The 18,290-nt window shown below is 34.9% G+C and overlaps 5 protein-coding genes across 5 annotated transcripts in view; 1 reads left to right on the forward strand and 4 right to left on the reverse strand.

Annotated features, from left to right (window-relative positions):
* Nucleotides 1-839: 839 nt before the first annotated feature.
* LOC106130385 (uncharacterized) lies at nt 840-1,730 on the reverse strand. Its single transcript, XM_013329218.2, has one exon. It carries the CDS (start codon nt 1,728-1,730, stop codon nt 840-842), a length of 891 nt encoding a protein of 296 aa, XP_013184672.1.
* A 2,351-nt stretch (nt 1,731-4,081) lies between these two features.
* Nucleotides 4,082-5,547, reverse strand: LOC106130383 (uncharacterized). Its single transcript, XM_013329217.2, has 2 exons — nt 5,338-5,547; nt 4,082-4,956 (listed from the first exon to the last, which is right to left on the reverse strand). The coding sequence occupies exon 2, from the start codon at nt 4,945-4,947 to the stop codon at nt 4,117-4,119; it is 831 nt and encodes a 276-aa protein (XP_013184671.2). The 5' UTR covers nt 4,948-4,956; nt 5,338-5,547; the 3' UTR covers nt 4,082-4,116.
* A 2,222-nt stretch (nt 5,548-7,769) lies between these two features.
* On the forward strand, nt 7,770-8,783 carry LOC106130382 (uncharacterized). The gene has a single exon (XM_013329216.2). The coding sequence runs from the start codon at nt 7,770-7,772 to the stop codon at nt 8,781-8,783; it is 1,014 nt and encodes a 337-aa protein (XP_013184670.2).
* Nucleotides 8,784-8,880: 97 nt separating this feature from the next.
* Nucleotides 8,881-11,282, reverse strand: LOC106130409 (uncharacterized). The gene is made up of 2 exons (XM_013329247.2): nt 11,186-11,282; nt 8,881-9,937 (listed from the first exon to the last, which is right to left on the reverse strand). The coding sequence occupies exon 2, from the start codon at nt 9,927-9,929 to the stop codon at nt 8,910-8,912; it is 1,020 nt and encodes a 339-aa protein (XP_013184701.2). The 5' UTR covers nt 9,930-9,937; nt 11,186-11,282; the 3' UTR covers nt 8,881-8,909.
* Nucleotides 11,283-14,199: 2,917 nt separating this feature from the next.
* Nucleotides 14,200-18,290, reverse strand: part of LOC106130403 (GTP cyclohydrolase 1) — a 30,332-nt gene continuing 26,241 nt past the window's right edge. The window contains exons 3-6 of the mRNA XM_013329239.2: nt 17,713-17,814; nt 16,877-17,042; nt 16,292-16,408; nt 14,200-15,774 (exon numbers count right to left, since the gene is read on the reverse strand). Of these exons, the coding sequence (XP_013184693.1) occupies nt 15,645-15,774; nt 16,292-16,408; nt 16,877-17,042; nt 17,713-17,814 (515 nt within the window). The 3' untranslated portion in view covers nt 14,200-15,644. The remainder of the gene's footprint in view (nt 15,775-16,291; nt 16,409-16,876; nt 17,043-17,712; nt 17,815-18,290) is intronic.

An 18,290-nucleotide genomic window follows, 5' to 3' on the forward strand; every position in this document is an offset into this window, starting at 1 on the left:
ACTCAAAATGAAATTGGCTTATTCAAACATTGCAAAATACTGCCAGTGCATTCTCAAATGTCATGTAACTTTCTAAAAGAACAATTTTTTAATAACACAGTTTGTCACAAAATAAATCATCCCACATATACTCGAGCGGTTGCCAGAGAGAAACTGTGCACGTCGATAGCCAACAATACGTACGGGCAGAGGACAGCGCGATATCTCCTTCCGAGATTAGTTAACGCACTACCCACCTCTGTAAAAAATGACTTGACTCCTATAAATATTAAAAAGAAACTCAAGTCTTACTTTATCGAACAATTGTGATAAAGTAAAACTTACTACTAGGAACTTGTTTTTTTAAATGGTCTACGTACGTGGTTCCTATTTTTGGTCTTTTAATTAACTATTATGTGATTAATACAAAATATTATATACTGACGTTGATGTTAACACTGTGGACAAACCTTTGTGGTTTTTATCAGTGTACTTATATATGTACTAGATATATTTAATTTTTTATATATATTGTGAAATAAATTAAAAAAAAATGTATGATTGCTTCAATAAGTGTTTAAAGATAATTGATCACTCAGGCATACGGACATTGCGTGTATTTTTTGTAGCAAACGAAATTGAATTTGCGTCGATATCAAATTTAATGTTTATAAGTTTATATCATCTGTGCCTGGTCCCCTCCCTCCAGAGGACTCCAGTACTGCTGATCTGCTGATAGGTATACCTTTATTAATTTTAGAAAAATACGTAACGATTATTTTAACAAAAGTTTTATTTTTAACATCAGTTAATTACACATCGTTAACATCTATATTTATCACTTTTATAGAACTACATATTTAAATATTAGACATAAAATAGTCATCAGGTGGGCACGGGTCATTTGAATTGATCGGTTTAAATCTGTATATCTTTCCTTTCGTACCGATAACTATATTGTTCTTTGTATCAAAAGCTATCCCAGTTATTTTGAAGCCGAATTGAGCAATCTTTTCAGGCAAAATATTATTAACATGTAGTTTAAAAAGAGATCCTTTAACGCCTAAAATAGCTTCGTCGTTATTATTCAGCTGAAGAACATATTTCAATTCCCTTGTGAAACCTTTGTATTGAATGGGTTCATACAAATCTGCTGAGTAAAAGTAAATTTTGCCGTCAACGTATTCGTAAAACGCGTTACTTTTACTATCAATAATGAAACTGTACGCTCTAGGAATCTTCTCGAATCTCTTGATAGCAGTAGTGCCATTCATAAATCTGAATACTTCACGGGACGATCCAGTAATTATGTACATTTGATTATCCGATTTGTCGATGAAAATGCTCCGTATATCGTCGTCACCAAGCGGTCTCTCTCCGGATATTTCTGTTTTTGCATAATCGTAAACTATTAGACCTTGATTTGTGCCAATATAAATTATATTATTGGCTGTGTCAATTCCAACGCATTGGCCGATCATGTCATCAGGCACTGCCAGCTGTTTGATGCCAAGAGATCCATGTTTAAGCAAGTGTAAGCCTTTAGTATAATTTCTCTTATTAAGTAAGAAAAATATGTGATCAGTTCTTGGGTCTATCACCATGCCCGTGGGATATCCATCGATTGTCGCTATAAGAGTTCTTTTGTAATATTCTTTGCCAATTTTTATACGATCACATTTTTCAGCGTGACTTTGTTCTACGAGAATCAAGATGGTTGATATTAGAGGAATCGCTTGTAGGAACTTCATTTTGCGTTCATGACACTCGTCGTTTTCCCTGAAAAGAAAGGCGTGATCAGAATATTAGATTTTTATGAAGCTGAGTTCAATTATGAGGGTGATAGAAAATCATAATTAAAAACTGCTTTTTTTAAATTGTTTTCAAAACAGTAATTTAAGAACTCATATATAAATAATTTTTAAATTTAATTAACTGAGTATAAATTTAATCTTTTCAAGATTTCTATTATTGTATGTATAATTTAGTAAGTACACGTCACTGCTAAGCCAATGGTCAATTTATTTCTTAAGATTCAATCATTTTACACTTGTCCCAAAAAAGTCACTTTATTTTTTACAATAAAAACTTGTTTCATAGAATATTATCACCATCACCCCTAACTCAAACAAATCCCTTTCTTTCAAAACTTTCCCTTATCACCTCGTAAAGAGCCGTTAACTTCACAAAAACTGAAATAAGAATATCCATACCCGTGTGATGTTTTCAGCTGAACACCGTTCACAAATGTATGATTAACATGAATCCAAGTCTGATTCAACTTATAAAACATAAGTGACGATTGTCCCACGATTCGTGTTAGTAAACATTCAGTAATTGTACGCACTGCCTAATATCCTTTTGTACAGGTTGCTTGTAATATTTAATAAAACCTTATAACCTTCATCCACACATCACACATCTATTTAGCCAAGATCCAATATGAGTTAGGTTCTCCTGCAAAGTTTGCGGAGGTCAGACGGGAGTCGCTTTCTGGAAGTTTTTTAAGTAATTTATTTGACGTCAACCAATGTGTTGCGATACCAATCGTTTTGACAATTATTAAGAGATATGAAGTATCCTATAATAATGAAAAAAATGTTGAAATTGTATTTTGGAAAAAATCCTGGCTTTTCCATATCCAGAGAGGTGAGGATGCCCGAGATCATTGCCAGAAAAATTAGAATGATTATAAGATTATGTAATAATGATGTAATGATTTTTTTTTCACATCAAAATTAATCGTTTGTAAATATTATGGCTGTAAATTGCAGCGACAAGGTTATCAATTTTATTATTGGGAAATTTATAGCTCTCATCAGATCAAAATGTCGTAATCATAGTGGCATTTCAATTTGTTGGAAATTTGTTGGATAGATAGGCAAATAAATAGATCTATACTAATATTATAAAGCTGAAGAGTTTGTTTTGTTAAACGCGCTAATCTCAGGAACTGGTTCGAATTGAAAAAATCTTTTTGAATAGACCATTTATCGAGGAAGGCTTAAGGTTATATAACTACTAAGTAGCGAAGAAATAATGGAGAATGTGAAAAAGTCGGGGAAAATTATTCATCCTTGAGGGCTTCAATGATGCCCGAAATAACTATTCCACGCGGACGAAGTCGCGGGAGCAGCTAGTAATATTATAAGAAGATTACACAGCCTAAACAAATTGTGAAAAAAGCACTTTCTAATTGCTAACAATGATAATAATCCGAATTAAAAACTTCTTGCAAGTGGATTAAAGTGTAGACTCTTTAATTACTGTCTCAAGAAACTGATTATTTTGTTGTCTTAAATTCTCACACATCTTCTAAATCTTTAAAAATGAGCCACCTGTATGTTAATAGTAAAAGTTGTAGAATTATATTATACAAAACATGACATAATTTGTCTATTATGGATGAGAGTAGGTACTTTAGCTATTGTATTATAGAATCATATTTCATAGTCGTGTCCGAGATTACTACAGACGCCACGGAAGGGTGTTGAGAGCGGGACTATAAGGATTTAAAGGTATTTTTATAAATGTTTATTTGATAGACTAATTTAATATAACCATTATGTTCTTCTTCAATAACTTCAACAGGTAGTCTTCTTTTATACTAAGTATATATTGTTCTAAAACAGTTTAATAACAAATTGGTGTAATTTCGCTTTAATTGCAATATAGGCTTATATTAACTTGCTTGGGATTCTTCTTTTAGGCGATGGGCTAGCAACCTGTCACTATTTGAATCTCAATTCTATCATTAAGCCAAACGGCTGAACGTAGCCCATCAGTCTTTTCAAGACTGTTGGCTCTGTCTACCCCGCAAGGAATATAGACGTGATTATGTGTAATTTTCCCTTACAAAACTTTGATAACGTTGAATCCTTTAAAGAAACTTGTTGTTTACGATATCATAGCTAATGCACAGGTTCCTGAGATATATTCATTTTAAATTCGTATTAAACTTATATCACACCCTCAAAACCAAATAAGACGAGATAAATTATATTTTAGAGTTGTTAACTTATGTAATAAAGTATTAGTTGCTTTATAAGTCATTTAATGTGTAACCAATGATAAAATAATAATTTAATTACCCATTGGAGAAATCAAAACGAAACATATTTCAAATAATTTTATAATTTATTCACATTCCGCCGTACTATATTTGTATATCATGCTGTTGGCAGCCAAATAAATATCTTCATCATGGAACGCTATGCCTGACGGGACAAAATCTAGGCTCATTAGTTTCCTGGGAATCAAACTATCTGGTCTTAAATGGTAAAGACCATCATTTGCGGCCAAAATAACTCGATCACTGCCATCTACCGTGATGGCACGAGCTGAATCCTTAGCTATGCCAACGAACTCTATAGGCTCTTGAAAACCTTTCAATAGAACTTTAACATATTTAGAATCACATTCATAAAATACATTCTCGTTCGAATCAACAGCCAAAATGAAGGCACACGGGACATGATCCACTCTTCTCTTTTCGTTTCTCTTCAAATTTACAGTGTACACCTCGTTTTCTGGGTATATCACGACGTAAAGTTCATCCAATGTGTTCTGAGGTTTAAATACATGTACTATATCTTCATCTTTCAAGCTCACGAAAGTGGCTTTGTTCGTTTTGTTTAATACATTCAAGCCATCATCAGACGCTATGTAAATTTTGTTTCTGGCAATGTCCACGGCCGCTGCTTGGCCGTTTATATTATCAATTTTTATAGGTTCTCCATTCTTAAGTATATATTGTTCCATTTTGGTTTGTACATCATCGTTTTGCAGTGATTCAAGATCGATCAATGTGAAAAGTATGTCACCTGTATGTGGGTTGTGTACGAGATTGGTGGGAAGACCTCTTATTGTTAAAATTGAAGTCCTGGAATACGATTGGTTGTCAAATACGTACGGACACAATTCCGCACTGGCTTTTGATATGACGAGGAGTACTAATAATGGCAGCATCGTTGAGATCTGTAAAATTAATATAATTTACATCAGAACAAATATAGAGTCGAAATATTTCTTTTTATATAAACACAATTAACTTTTGAGATAACTAAAGATAACTGTATTTTGTTATGATTTGGTAATATTTTACATTACATGTGTGTTGCTTAAAAAAAGACTTTGGAAATTTTCGGTCTTATATTAATATCTTCAGTAAGAAGAGAAAAAACAAAATAAGAAGACTCATTATTGCTAAAAATTAATATAAAACATAAAATATAATATGATTAATTTAATTGTAGAGCTAAAACTTAACGGACAATTTATTTAAGTAGTTTAGGTTTTGTGTAATTTTTTTTTATTTTTTGTAATAATTTTTAAAGATTTTATGATAGGAATACTCACATTTATTTAGTTTTGTTCGTCTGCAAAGCTATGATTGTCACTTGCAACTGTATATCAGAAGCTTATCTCATGAACTGATTTACAAAGTTCAACACACTTCTATCGAAATGGGCCAAATGTTATTTTGTCGTGATTATATTATTCGTTTTTCTTGTTATTTGATCTCGCAGAATTTCTTTTGAAGTTAATTTTTATCGAAATGAATGATTTACACAATCCCAACGCCTATATATCTGCTTGTAATGGGGAAGGAAGGAAATTCTCATCGGGTTTGTTTCCACTGTTTTTTTTTTGGTTTAAAACAGATTATGTTTAAATAGGAGTTCTTTCTGTTTAAAGAGTAGACAGGTACTTACATACATACATACATATAGTCACGTCTATATCCCATGCGGGGTAAACAGAGCCAACAGTCTTGAAGACTAAATGGCCACGTTCTGCTATTTGGCTTAATGATAGAATTGAGATTCAAATAGTGACAGGTTGCTAGCCCATCGCCTAACAGAAGTATCCCAAGTTTATAAGCCTATCCCTTAGTCGCCTTTTACGACATCCATGAGAATGAGATGAAGTGGTCCTATTCTTTTTTGTATTGGTGCCAGGAACCACACGCTGAGTACACATCCGCATATTATAATCAACAAGTGGCACCAAATATGTCCACTTGTATAAGATTAAACCAGCGCACCGCATGGTCGTCGTCTTTGCCAGCGTCCAAGGACGGCTGGCGCTACCATTATTCGTGGTCCTTGGACTTGAAAAAAAAGAAGAAAGTTACGCATTGAGTTCCATATTTCTTAAATGGTTAAGTAAAGAAAGATCGCGTAGCTGCTGCGCAAAGCTGCGTAGTAGGTATAGCAGTTTAGTCTTACTTTGTCTAAAATTACGAGTTGTTTCACTTTTATGTCCCTCGCAGAGAAAAAAGAGACTGAAAAGCCACTTTCTGCTGTATGGATTGATGATGGATATGAGATTTAAATAGTGCCAGGTTGCTAGCCCATCGCAAAAAAAGATTCCCACGTCTTTCACGACACCATCGGGCAAGATATAGAGTGGTCCTATTCTGAATCACGGCGATTCACACGGCACGGCAAGGCAGTAAAATTAAATCAGATCCGAATCGTTTAAAAATGGAAACGGTGCTCGTCTTGGTGATTGAGCATCGCGTGCATCTTCGCTCTCCATCCAGCGGCTGCACGTAGCTCAGCTGTGCGGTGTGTTACGAAATACTATAACGTTTCCTAGTTTCTTTATTATTGTTTATTTAGACTAACCTAATAACGTAACCTATTTACAAGAACACGTATGGTATAGTTATAGTACATACATATACACGGTGACTTTTAATTCCACTGCATAAATTTAACTGTTAAGTGTACTCATCTTAAGGATATTTAAAATCGTTAAAAGAAAAATGTCGGTTCATATTTAAGGAAGTACGAAAAAAAATAAAAGTATCAAAATCCACGATCCTAAATACATCATATCACCCCGGCCGGCGGAAAAGCGACGCGTAAGATTCAGAGGTCAACGACACAATTCATTCAGCTGAGCGATCTCGACAACTCTGTACTTTACTTGATCTTGATACTAGAAAAATAATTTATTTTTCAGACATTTATTTACATGTTTAGTTTTAATTTCTTTTTGTAGTATTGGTCTTTAATAAAGTGTGTGACGTAGTTTTTGAGGGTTTTTTAAATGTGAAAATGATGACGTTTAATTTAAATTAAAATAGGCTCAAACGGCTCAGAAGCATGGGTATAGTCTATGTATAAAAGGATGCAGTTGTTTTAAATGTCACCCTGTATACATATTATCACGTCTTTATCCATTGCGGGATAGACAGAGCCAGCAGTCTAGAAAGACTGATAGGCCACGTTCAGCTGTTAGGCTTGATGATAGAATTGAGATTCAAATAGTGACAGGTTGCTAGCCCATCGTCTACAAGAAGAATCCCAAGTTTATAAGCCCTTGGTCACCTTTTACGACATCCATGAGAATGATACGGAGTGGTTCTATCATTTTTATTGATGCCGGGAACCACACGGCTCTTATAGTTAAAGTTTCCGAGTTAATAAAGGATCCTTAATAGTAAATGGTGTAGTTGTTTCACGAACAACTATACAGCGACTAAAGACCGACTCTTGAGTTATTGCATTAGTTTGATTACTTGTTAATCAAATGATTAATTATTAGTTATTAAATGATTACTTGTTAGTAATCAAATGATTACTTATTAGTAATCAAATGATTACTTTCATTCATTATGCTAGCATTCTTATGCTCTTACATCGAGGGAAAACATAGTGAAGGAGTGGAGAGGAGAGAAACTACTTAGCATATGTCACATGATATTCTCATCTTGAAAGCGTATCATATATTTTTGTATAAATTTTATAAATTTTCTGTTCTTTTTCAGTATCTCCACTATGAAGTCACTGCTGTACATCACCTGTTTACTAGCCACCGTGCTATCCAGCAACGTAAAGCTGAACAAAGAAACATTTTTTAAAAATGCACACCTAGTTTTTTCATCCAAATTCAACATAACACAAGTCATGGTTCCAGTCGAAAGCACTCATTACATACCATCTGATGTTAAGGATAAACCATCAATATTCTTTACTGTATCTGATCCCACTACAGATAAAGGCAGCTGCATTTATATTCTAGAAGGATTTGCAGCATACGAAGTTCTAGAAGGAGGCAGAGATACAACAGCAGATTATGGTCAAGACAACACAGTTTACTTCGGTGCTCGAGATGGTATTTATAAATACGTACCTGATTCATTTGGAGTTCAGAAATTCGGGTCTTTCGACGATGATATCATACAACTACAAAAAGCTAAGGGTCAAGATGTTATTTATTTTCTGAATACTGAACATAAACTTTATAAAATAGAAAATAATGGGACCTTACGTACTAGGATAAAGGATGTTATTTGCGCACATGAATTTGTATTGGATACATCTAATAACATATATTATTTAGCTTGCGAAGATCGTTTGCCTAGAATTTTAAGAACAGACGGAAGTTTACTCGGTGTTGTGTCTTCTCTACTAGAAAATGATATTCGTGATATTAAATTGATAAGACCCGCGTTTTTGATGGAAGATTCTATACCATTTTTTGGAGACAATGCTCTATATATTCTTTATTCTAATGGAACAAGTGATAGAAAAGATTTTCAATTAGAGGAGAGACCTTCAGCAGTCAGTGTAGATTCCACTTTATATATTGTTGTAGCTATAAATGGAAAAATATATGAATTTGATGTAATGGACATGCTCCTAGGATCAATGTTTGGATTTACGTCAAGTTGGCCGGCAGACATTGCTAAAATTGTCATGGCCTTTATTGAAACTACAAAAGTACATCTAGGTTATGTTAATAATCATAAATTGAATGTAGTTTTACCTCCTCAGTTAGCAGATGCGTAGTTTAATACAAAGAATAATTTAAAACATAAGTGTTGTTTAGGAACTAATTTATGGTAAGTTCGTGTTGATTTTGATTAAGAATAAAACACACGACAAATTAAATTATAACTCCATTTAATGAATCTCCTAAATTTGATTTGGTTTTGACCTCAAACTGCCCCTGGAACGAGTAGCAACTTCTTTTATGGTTTCAACATTATCATCAAAGTAAGATTTTACCTCTTCAAGCATACCTGATATTACAATCTGCAGTAGGTTATATTCGTAAATCTTTTTCTCATAAGCATAAAACTGAATCAATGTTCCTTCGAGAGCGTAACCTGTAGGTTTGTTTTTAATTACAAAGTCGCTTAATTCAGTACGGCCATCGGCATAAATTAAATATACCTTATCATCTAATATTAAAGGTACATAGTTTAGAAAAAGGAAAGCAGGTTTAAGCAATTGTATGTACTTAGGATCCTTCTTAAGACCTTCGAACTTGGTAACTCCTTGTTCATTAATGACGTACACATCTTTGTTTTGGTCGTAGAAGTAAATGTTGTTTTCAAAATCTAAAACGAATTGTTGGACTTTGGACACACCGTTCACCTTTTCCTTTTTAGTTCCCTCTCCAGTTATTTTGTACATTTCGTATTTGTCGTCAATAACATATAATGTTGTTTCATCAGTGCCGTTCACTTGTAAAATGCTAATGAAATTATCATTTAAGTTTCCGTATTTCTCAGCTGCAGTTTTCTCGGGATTGTATTTGTAAATGCCATCAGATGCAGCGAAGTATACATCCTTTTTGTCACCATTGCTTGATGTGGAATCTCTACCGTTATCCAGTAGTTTGTGGGCTTGGCGATCTCGCAGAACGTACAGACCTTTGTAATCCTTTTCTCCGTCAGCACCTATATCAACTTCAGTAAAGAATAAACTGAAATGATTATTTGAATAATCATCATCGTCATTATCCTCGTCGAAGTTGAGGGCGTTTAGTGGAAGCATCAGATTGATGATGTCATGTTGGCTGGAGTAGATTTTGAACTGGGAATCGAAGAAGTCACTGTCGATTATCAATTTCTCATTTTTATTACCCAAGGGATTGGCAGAACAGAAGCCTGTTAGCAGCGCTGCGGCGAAAAGTATTGGCAATTTCATTTTTGCTCCTGTAATTAAATAAATTTTCGACACCAGGATTACAGCTGCAAAAGCTAGTCTAGTTTGGAAGGAAAGACATAGGGTCGTGTGGTTCTCGGCACGAAGAAGAAGAAGAAGAAAAAATAAGGGCGACGAAGGGAGGTTTTTAACCTTGGGATTCTCCTTTTAGGCGATGGGCTAGCAACCTATCACTATTTGAATCTCAATTCTATCATTAATTCATTAATTAATATTATCATAATCCCTTACTCGCCTTTTACGACATCTATAGCAAAGAGATGGAGTGGTCCTATTCTTTTTTCTATTGGTGCCGGTAACCACCCAGGCACATGTATGTATTTATTATTAATATTATACTTTTTGGTGTATATTTTTAATAAAAACCAAAAAAGATGTGACACTTTGTCTTAAGTCTGCACATATCAGATGATCTTTTACCGCAAACATATACATAGTTTGTAAATATTATGCAGAACTTTATAAATGATCTAACTGTGTCAAATGTCAACAGATAGCTACATTATCTTAACTGGACGGAGGTATACTTGCTTCAAATGTACTAGAATCTACAGGAAAAATCTTTGTTTGGATAAGTTTTTGACGAATTTAGTCTTATAAACTTGGGATTCCTCTTATAGGAGATGAGCCCATCGCCTCGTTCGCCTATATTTCTTTATGATAGATTTGAGATTCAAATAGAGACGGGTGCTAGCCCATCGCCTAAAAGAAGAATCCCATGTTTACGAGCTTATCCCTTAGTCGCCTTTTACGACATCCATGGGAACGAGATGTGTGTGGTCCTATTTTTATTATTATAGATGCCGGGAACCACACGTCACTTGGATTATTCACTTTTACAATCAGCGCGCTAAGAGAAACCTCTTTTAGAGACAGATTTTTTGCCACCAAATACGGAAGCAACAATAAATATGTTTGTTTATTAAAGAACTAGCTGTCCCGGCAAATGTTGTTTTGCCATATAAATAACTAGCTGTGCCCGCGACTTCATTCGCGTGGAATAGTTATTTTGGGCATCATTGAAGCATCAACGATGAATAATTTTCCCTGTTTTTTTCACATACCTATTCCATTATTTCTTTGCTCCTTTTAGTTGCAGCGTGATGTTATGGTTTATTCAAAGAGAATTTTTCAATTCGTACCAGTAGTTCCTGAGATTAGCGCGTTCAAACAAACAAAATCTTCAACTTATGATATTAGTATAGATTACTAATAATAAATATAAACACCACACTTACCCAAAGAACCGTTATTGCCAAAGCGTTGACAAAACACTAAAACGAAGTAACTTATAATTGAGATAACAGGTTATGTGAGGTGAATGCTATCTGTGACCTATTTTATCTACAAAATAAACATTTTGAATATCACTTGATACAAACTGCCAAGCGTAAGTTGGCGTTTTGGAATTAACACATATTTATATACTACTATCAATCCCTCGGGAACTCTGTGATAAGAAGTAGCCTATGTGTTATTATGGGTCTTCAGCTACCCACATACCAAATTTCATCGTAATCGGTTTAGTAGTTTTTTCGTGAAAAGGTAACTAACATTCATACTGACATCCCGACATACTCACAAACTTTCGCATTTATAATATTAGTACGAGTAGGATGCATACATGGCTAGGTTTTTTCGGTTAGTGTTCAAACTAATGTACATAACTTTGAAAATAGTCATTATAACATGGCCGAGGTGGGATTTGAACATGGAAGTTTACTTTATTAAATAAATAAAATAAAACACTGGAAATAACATATATCGTTGTATTTAATTGTTAAAAATAAATTATTTTGGTAATTTTAACATTACATAAAAATATTGTTTGTAATAGAACTCTTCCTTTATTAATGTGGGTTATTATTAAAGTAACTATATGCGATTTCAGGTCACAAAAATGTGGAATTTGATCACTCAGGTGACCAAAGTGGAATCCTACTAATACTCGTATTATAAATGCGAAAGTTTGTGAGCATGTCAGGATGTCAGTATGGATGTTTGTTACTCTTTCACGCAAAAACTGCCGAACCAATTACGATGTAATTTAGTATGTATATGTAGTATGTAAGTAGCTGATAGGCTTCTTTTTGTCACAGAGTTCCCGCGGGATTGATAGGGTTTCCATGCGGCGAAGTCGCGGGCGACCTTAGTAATTCATACATACATATAATCACGTCTACATCCCTTGCTTTTTGACCCGACTTACAGCCTTGAAAAGTCTAAAAGGCCACGTTCAGCTGTATGGCTTTATAATGGAATTGAGATTCAAATACTTAGAACAAGTTTCAAAACTAACCTGTCATTACAGGTTATACTGTCAGATTAGAGTTTTGTGTTTTTGTTTTGAAATAAATATGTACTTCAATTTCAATTTTATTACTTACTTGAACTTCTCATTCAGGTGCATACCATTTCGGATCGGAATGGTTTTTTTTGGTAACCACTTTTGTATGACCACTTTGGAAACAGATATCCGATAAAAATTTCCTATGTCAAAATTGCACATTCAGGCAACTGAATTTGTAACCATGCGTTTAGGTTAGGGTTAAGTTTCCCTACAAAGGTTGCGGAGGTCAGATTGGATTCAGGATGGTCTAATGTGCACCCTGGGCTCCTCTCCAGAGATAGGAGAAAGTAATCGGGATTAACGCTTATAAAAATAAGAGGTACACAGATTTTGATATAAATCAAGTGAACACAAAAGATTAAGAAGGGCGTTAGATTTGTATGGCTTAAAGCATTCTTATAATTATTATGTTTCTCCTCTTGGATTTCACGGGTCTATACACCCCGGATTTTTGAGAGGCTTGCGTGGGGATATAAATCCAACACGTAGAGGCCCTTTGGAGAAGTTGATGTTATGTTGTTCTCCTGCCAAAACCTGTTCCCGGGCATATCAATAAACGATATGTCCATGAACAGGTCTCGGCAGGAGGTGGAGCTATTACAAAATAAGGAAAAGGATGATGGGTTATGGAGTTGACGTTTGGATGGATTTAAACTGGACTATTGCTGGAGAAGTTCGGGCACCTGCCATAATCATGAATACGTGACTATTATGTGGCAGGTGGTGACTCGCCACTCACTAAAATAATTATTAAGTATTATTTATAGGATTATTCTTCTTCCTATTATTCTTTTGATTTAAAGGTTACTTCGATGTCCACTGTACTCGTTGGCCGTTCTTCCACACAGGTTGTTCAGGTATTCGTTCTGTTGCCTGTAAAAGAAATCATCATTGTATCTCTTTCATTCGTATCGAAAGAGAAGGGGATGTCTTTCGTTTATCCAATCGGTGACATTATGGTGAATGGTCAGGTTAAATTACCCAAAGCCAATGTGTTTACGTGAAAATATGAATATACATACATATACTCATGTCTATATCCCTTGCGGGGTAGACAGAGCTAACATTCTTGAAAAGACTGACAGGGACACGTTCAGCTGTGTTTATTTTTAAATTAAGATTCATTTAAATTATGAATATGGATGAAGTGAAAGAAGTTATGTAGGTAGTCTCTACCAATCCCTCCGGGTCAGAGACGTTTTGTTATAAATACTTATATAGATACATTCAAGACCCAAGCAAATCAGAAAAAGGTCGGTTTTCGTCATTCCCTGAAAGAGATTCGAACCCGGGACCTACTGTGTCACAGACAAGCGCACTACCGCTGCGCTACAGAGGATGAATTCATCTTTCTATATTTCTTACGTACATAATACCTACCTCTATTTTATTTTTTCTACACTATGCGAATATAGTGTGTGTGTTGTTATTTTGACAGTCGAATGTTATAGGCAACCGATTTCAAGGCGCGTCGGTTCAAATCTCACCGCGGCCATTAACGACTTTTTTCTGAGTTAAGTTATTATGTACGCTGATGCTTTAACAGTGAAGGATAACATCGTGAGGAAACCTAGACATTCAGGCAACTGGATCTGTGTGTGTGGTGTGTGATCAAAGCTGGGTTTAGTAGATCTGCGCAGATCAGATCTCTTCTTGTAGGTACCTAATTACCTGACTTACCCACACTAGAAACATGGTCAAAGACGCAGCTTAAGACTTCGACTTTTTTATCAATAGAAAGCAAAAAATATTAAAATGTTTTTAAAAGGTTGGCGCAGGAAAATATAGAAAAAAGAAAACAACAACATGAACTTAAAAATAAAAATTTATTCATAAAACCATAACGTTTTAAAATACAATGGCATAAACGCATTATCAAAATTCGTTCACATTTCTAAGGCAACTTTATAGATGTATACGTTTTCATAAAAAAAAAATTAAAACGAATAAATAAATATAATTTTAGAGCAAAAATGTCAAGAATCAGCCATTAATTACTTGAGATTTTTGCAAAATTAGATCAAATAAAATAAATTAATTGGTCCACAAATATCGAATGTAAATATAGTTTTTAACATTTTCTAAAATATAAAATCTTTGTACTGAACTTTGTATAAGTCAATAAGTAAATATAATTTCATTTATCAAAATGCTTGAAGATCGTGGTTTTTGGGCAATATATTTTTAACCAAGATCTTCAATTAAATAAACTACAAAATTATTGTCATGGTATATAAAAATTTCTTAAATTATACAAATAGGTACTTTTGCTAAATTTACTTAAAACTTTAAATGAAAATAAGAAAAATAAGTCAAAGTTGAGAAAAAGCAGATTAAAATAATTAAAAACTTTGCGAAAATTTATTTAAAACTAAGGCAGTTTGTTCTTTATAAAAATACTGTTTCAAATTTGAGTTTTTCATTTGGCACTATGTTTAAATTGTACAGGAATTACAGGAATAAATAATATCCCTTTTCGGGTACTTAAAAAATATTAGAGAAAGCTGCTTTAAATTAATAAATATATGCGTTTGCAATGTTTTTCTTGGTGATTATCATATAAAATAAAAATTTTATAATAATAATGAATTAAACTAATTAATTTAAAAACAAAATTATAAACACATTATAAGAGAGCTTTTTTACTAAGTAAATGTTGTCTATACGCAGCAAATTCTTTTATTAATAAAAATAATACTCATGCAAAAAAATTTTTGAATCGCCGTCTCAATGATGTGTCTTCGTTTTAGAAAAATCATCAATAATAAAGTTAGATTTATCTAGAATTATTTTACTTCGATGTCCAAAACAAATTTCGGTTCAATCATTAATGGTCTGGTCTACATAATTTGTAAGATTCATCACGAACAACAAGATAAAATGGAATTCGGAATTTAATCTGATTGAAAAACTGTCCTCGAACGAAAGATATTTTTTTTTCTTTTCTTCGTTTTGGCTATGAAATTTCTTCAGGAGTTTTTTTGCAAGTTCTAGTTCCAGTTCTAAAATTATACTCAGTATTGATCGAGTAATAGCTGTGGGCGCTTTACTTCGGCCTATTCCGGGACTTTTTGGGACAACATCAAAAGTCATCAAATTCGATATTGTAACACTCTCCAACACTCATGCTTGTCCAAAAACACTAAATAATTAATAATCCACACTTATAAATCATTAATAGCTCATCAAACACAAATTTTGGAAAAATATTACAGCACAAACTACATGACGTTTAGGTTCCCGCCAAAAAGTCCAGAGAATTTTTTATTGGTCATTCACTGGCCGAAAAAAATAAAAGAGCACAGATTAAAAAAACATTACAAACGCAACGGAACAATTTCGCGGGCTCACTTGGAGTGCACTAAATTGAGGAACTCCTCCCTCGTCTTCGGGTCGTCACGGAACACTCCGAGCATGGTCGACGTTACAGTCTTGCTATTTATTTTCTGGACTCCACGCATTACCATACACATGTGCCTGTAACAATAGACAATTTTTTTTTATAAGGAATCCTAAACTTTGTGTGTTATAGAACAAAATGTAAATAAAATTGTTGTTTTACGTATAACTGACTAATCTTGCTAATTAACGCCTAACGCCATCTATCGTTGGACGGAAGTACTAAAAAATTGATTTGTTTACGTTTTAAGTCTCAGATAGCCAATTAAGTTAACAACTTAATTATTCCTATTCAGCGACACACTAAGATGAATAATTAATGAAGATACATTAAAAGATAAGTGCTTAATTAGTATAAAATAGCCGGCTATTGTAAAAATTGGAAATAACTTATAACAATATCCTTCTAATATTATAAATGAGAAAAGTGTTTGTTTTTTACTATTTCAAACAAAATCTACATGTCGGATCTTGATGGAATTAAAAACACGGGTAGAATGCAATCTGGAATAACACAAATAGTTCTTGCTGCTCCCAAAATTCCCACGGAAGCGAAGTCCCTTGGCGCAGTAAGTCCATAAATTAGGATACTTACACTCCTTCAATGACCACGGCGACTCCAGCGGGCCTTACTGCCTGGGTCACAGCCACCGCTATCTGCTTGGTCAACCGCTCCTGAACTTGAAGGCGACGGGAGAAGATCTCCACGATCCTGGAATAAGAAAGACGGCGGTCTTCAGGTTAATAGGCCAGGGTTACCATTCGGTCATCAGCCCCCCAACCCCCAGCCCCCAGCTGAACGTGGCGTTTCAGTCTTTTCAAGATTGTTGGCTCTGTCTATCCCGCAAGGGATATAGACGTGATGATATGTATGTATGTATTTATAAGATGCAACTGGGACTAGCCAGGAGGAAATGGCGACTCCAAGAAAGAATAACCAACTCGCTGGATTGACCTGATCAAAGAAGCTACTGAGTCTACCATGGTCCACTGTACTCGCAACGTCAGCAACCGGCAGAAATGGAAGCGAATCACTGAGAGAACAATCCTCGGGAAAGAATACAACCCGCCGAACACCTCTCCATGTACCTCGTCTGCGCAACCATGACCAATCCGACAAGAGTGTACGACTAAGAAGAAGAAGAAAGAGTAAAGTGACTAGCTTAAATCTATGACTAACCTGGCCAACTTGCTGAGCCCCAAGATCTTGCCTTGCGGAAGGTACCCAATGGATACCTTCCCGTAAAAGGGTACCAGATGGTGCTCGCACATGGAGAACATCTCTATATCCTTCACCACCACCATCTCGTCTGTGTCTTCGTCAAATATGGCGTTGTTCAGCACCTCTGGAATGAGAAAAAGTTTAAGTTTGTGAATGATATTGTACCAAAGAGTTCGTGAAAGATATTGTACCGAAGAGTTCGTGAATGATATTGTACGAATGAGTTCGTGAATGATATTGTACGGAAGAGTTCGTGAATGATATTGTACGGAAGAGTTCGTGAATGATATTGTACGAACAAGTTCGTGAATGATATTGTACGGAAGAGTTCGTGAATGATATTGTACGAAAGAGTTCGCGAATGATATTGTACCAAAGAGATCGTGAATGATATTGTACTCGTACGAAAGAATTCGTATAAGATTTCATATGTTTTTATTTATTTACTAACACAAAAATATATACCGGAGAAATAGTACAGAAATTGTAGTACATACAAACATTTGGCCGTGTAGGGATAAGCGATAGGCTTATACATACATACATAAAATCACGCCTCTTTCCCGGAGGGGTAGGCAGAGACTACCTCTTTCCACTGGCTTATAAACTTACAATTCCTTTTTTTGCGACAGCCCAGCAACCTGTCACTAATTGAATCTCAACTCTATCATGAAGCCAAACATAGAAACGGGGCCTATCAGTCTTTTCAAGACTGTTGGTTCTGTCTACTCCGCAAGGATCATAGACGTGATAATAAGTAATGTAATCTAAGTTCTTCAATTCTAATGTTGTACCTTCAAGACTCTGGTCGTAGCCCTTGGTGAAAAACAGCATCGCCTTGGCCGCGCGCTCCGGAGTCTTCAGCAGACCCTCCCTCTGTGGATCTTCTCCTAAACCTGAAATTGTACAATTACAAAGTTTATACATGAGTGCCGTGTGGTTCCCGGGACCAATACAAAAAAGAATAGGACCACTCACACATCTCTTTCCCATGGATGTCGTAAAAGGCGGCTAAGGGATAGGCTTTTAAAATTGCGATCCTTTTTTAGGCGATGGGCTAGCAGCCGAGCAGCTGAACGTGGCCATTCAGTCTTTTCGGGACTATTGGCTCTGTCTACCCCGTAAGGGATATACGTGACTATATGTATGTATCTTATACATGAGTTACTGTACATTGTTAGTCTTTATCATAATCACGTTTATATCCCTTGCGGGGTAGACAGAGCCAGCAGTCTTGAAGACCGACAGGCTACGTTCTGTTGTAAGGTTCGATGATAGAATTGAGATCCAAATAGTGAAGGGTTGCTAAGTAATTAAATCTCAATTCTCTCATTTTCAGTTGGCTCTGTCTACAGCGCGTAAAGACGTGATT

The sequence above is a fragment of the Amyelois transitella genome, chromosome 27, assembly GCF_032362555.1.
Source record: "Amyelois transitella isolate CPQ chromosome 27, ilAmyTran1.1, whole genome shotgun sequence".
Taxonomy (NCBI): Eukaryota; Metazoa; Arthropoda; class Insecta; order Lepidoptera; family Pyralidae; genus Amyelois; species Amyelois transitella.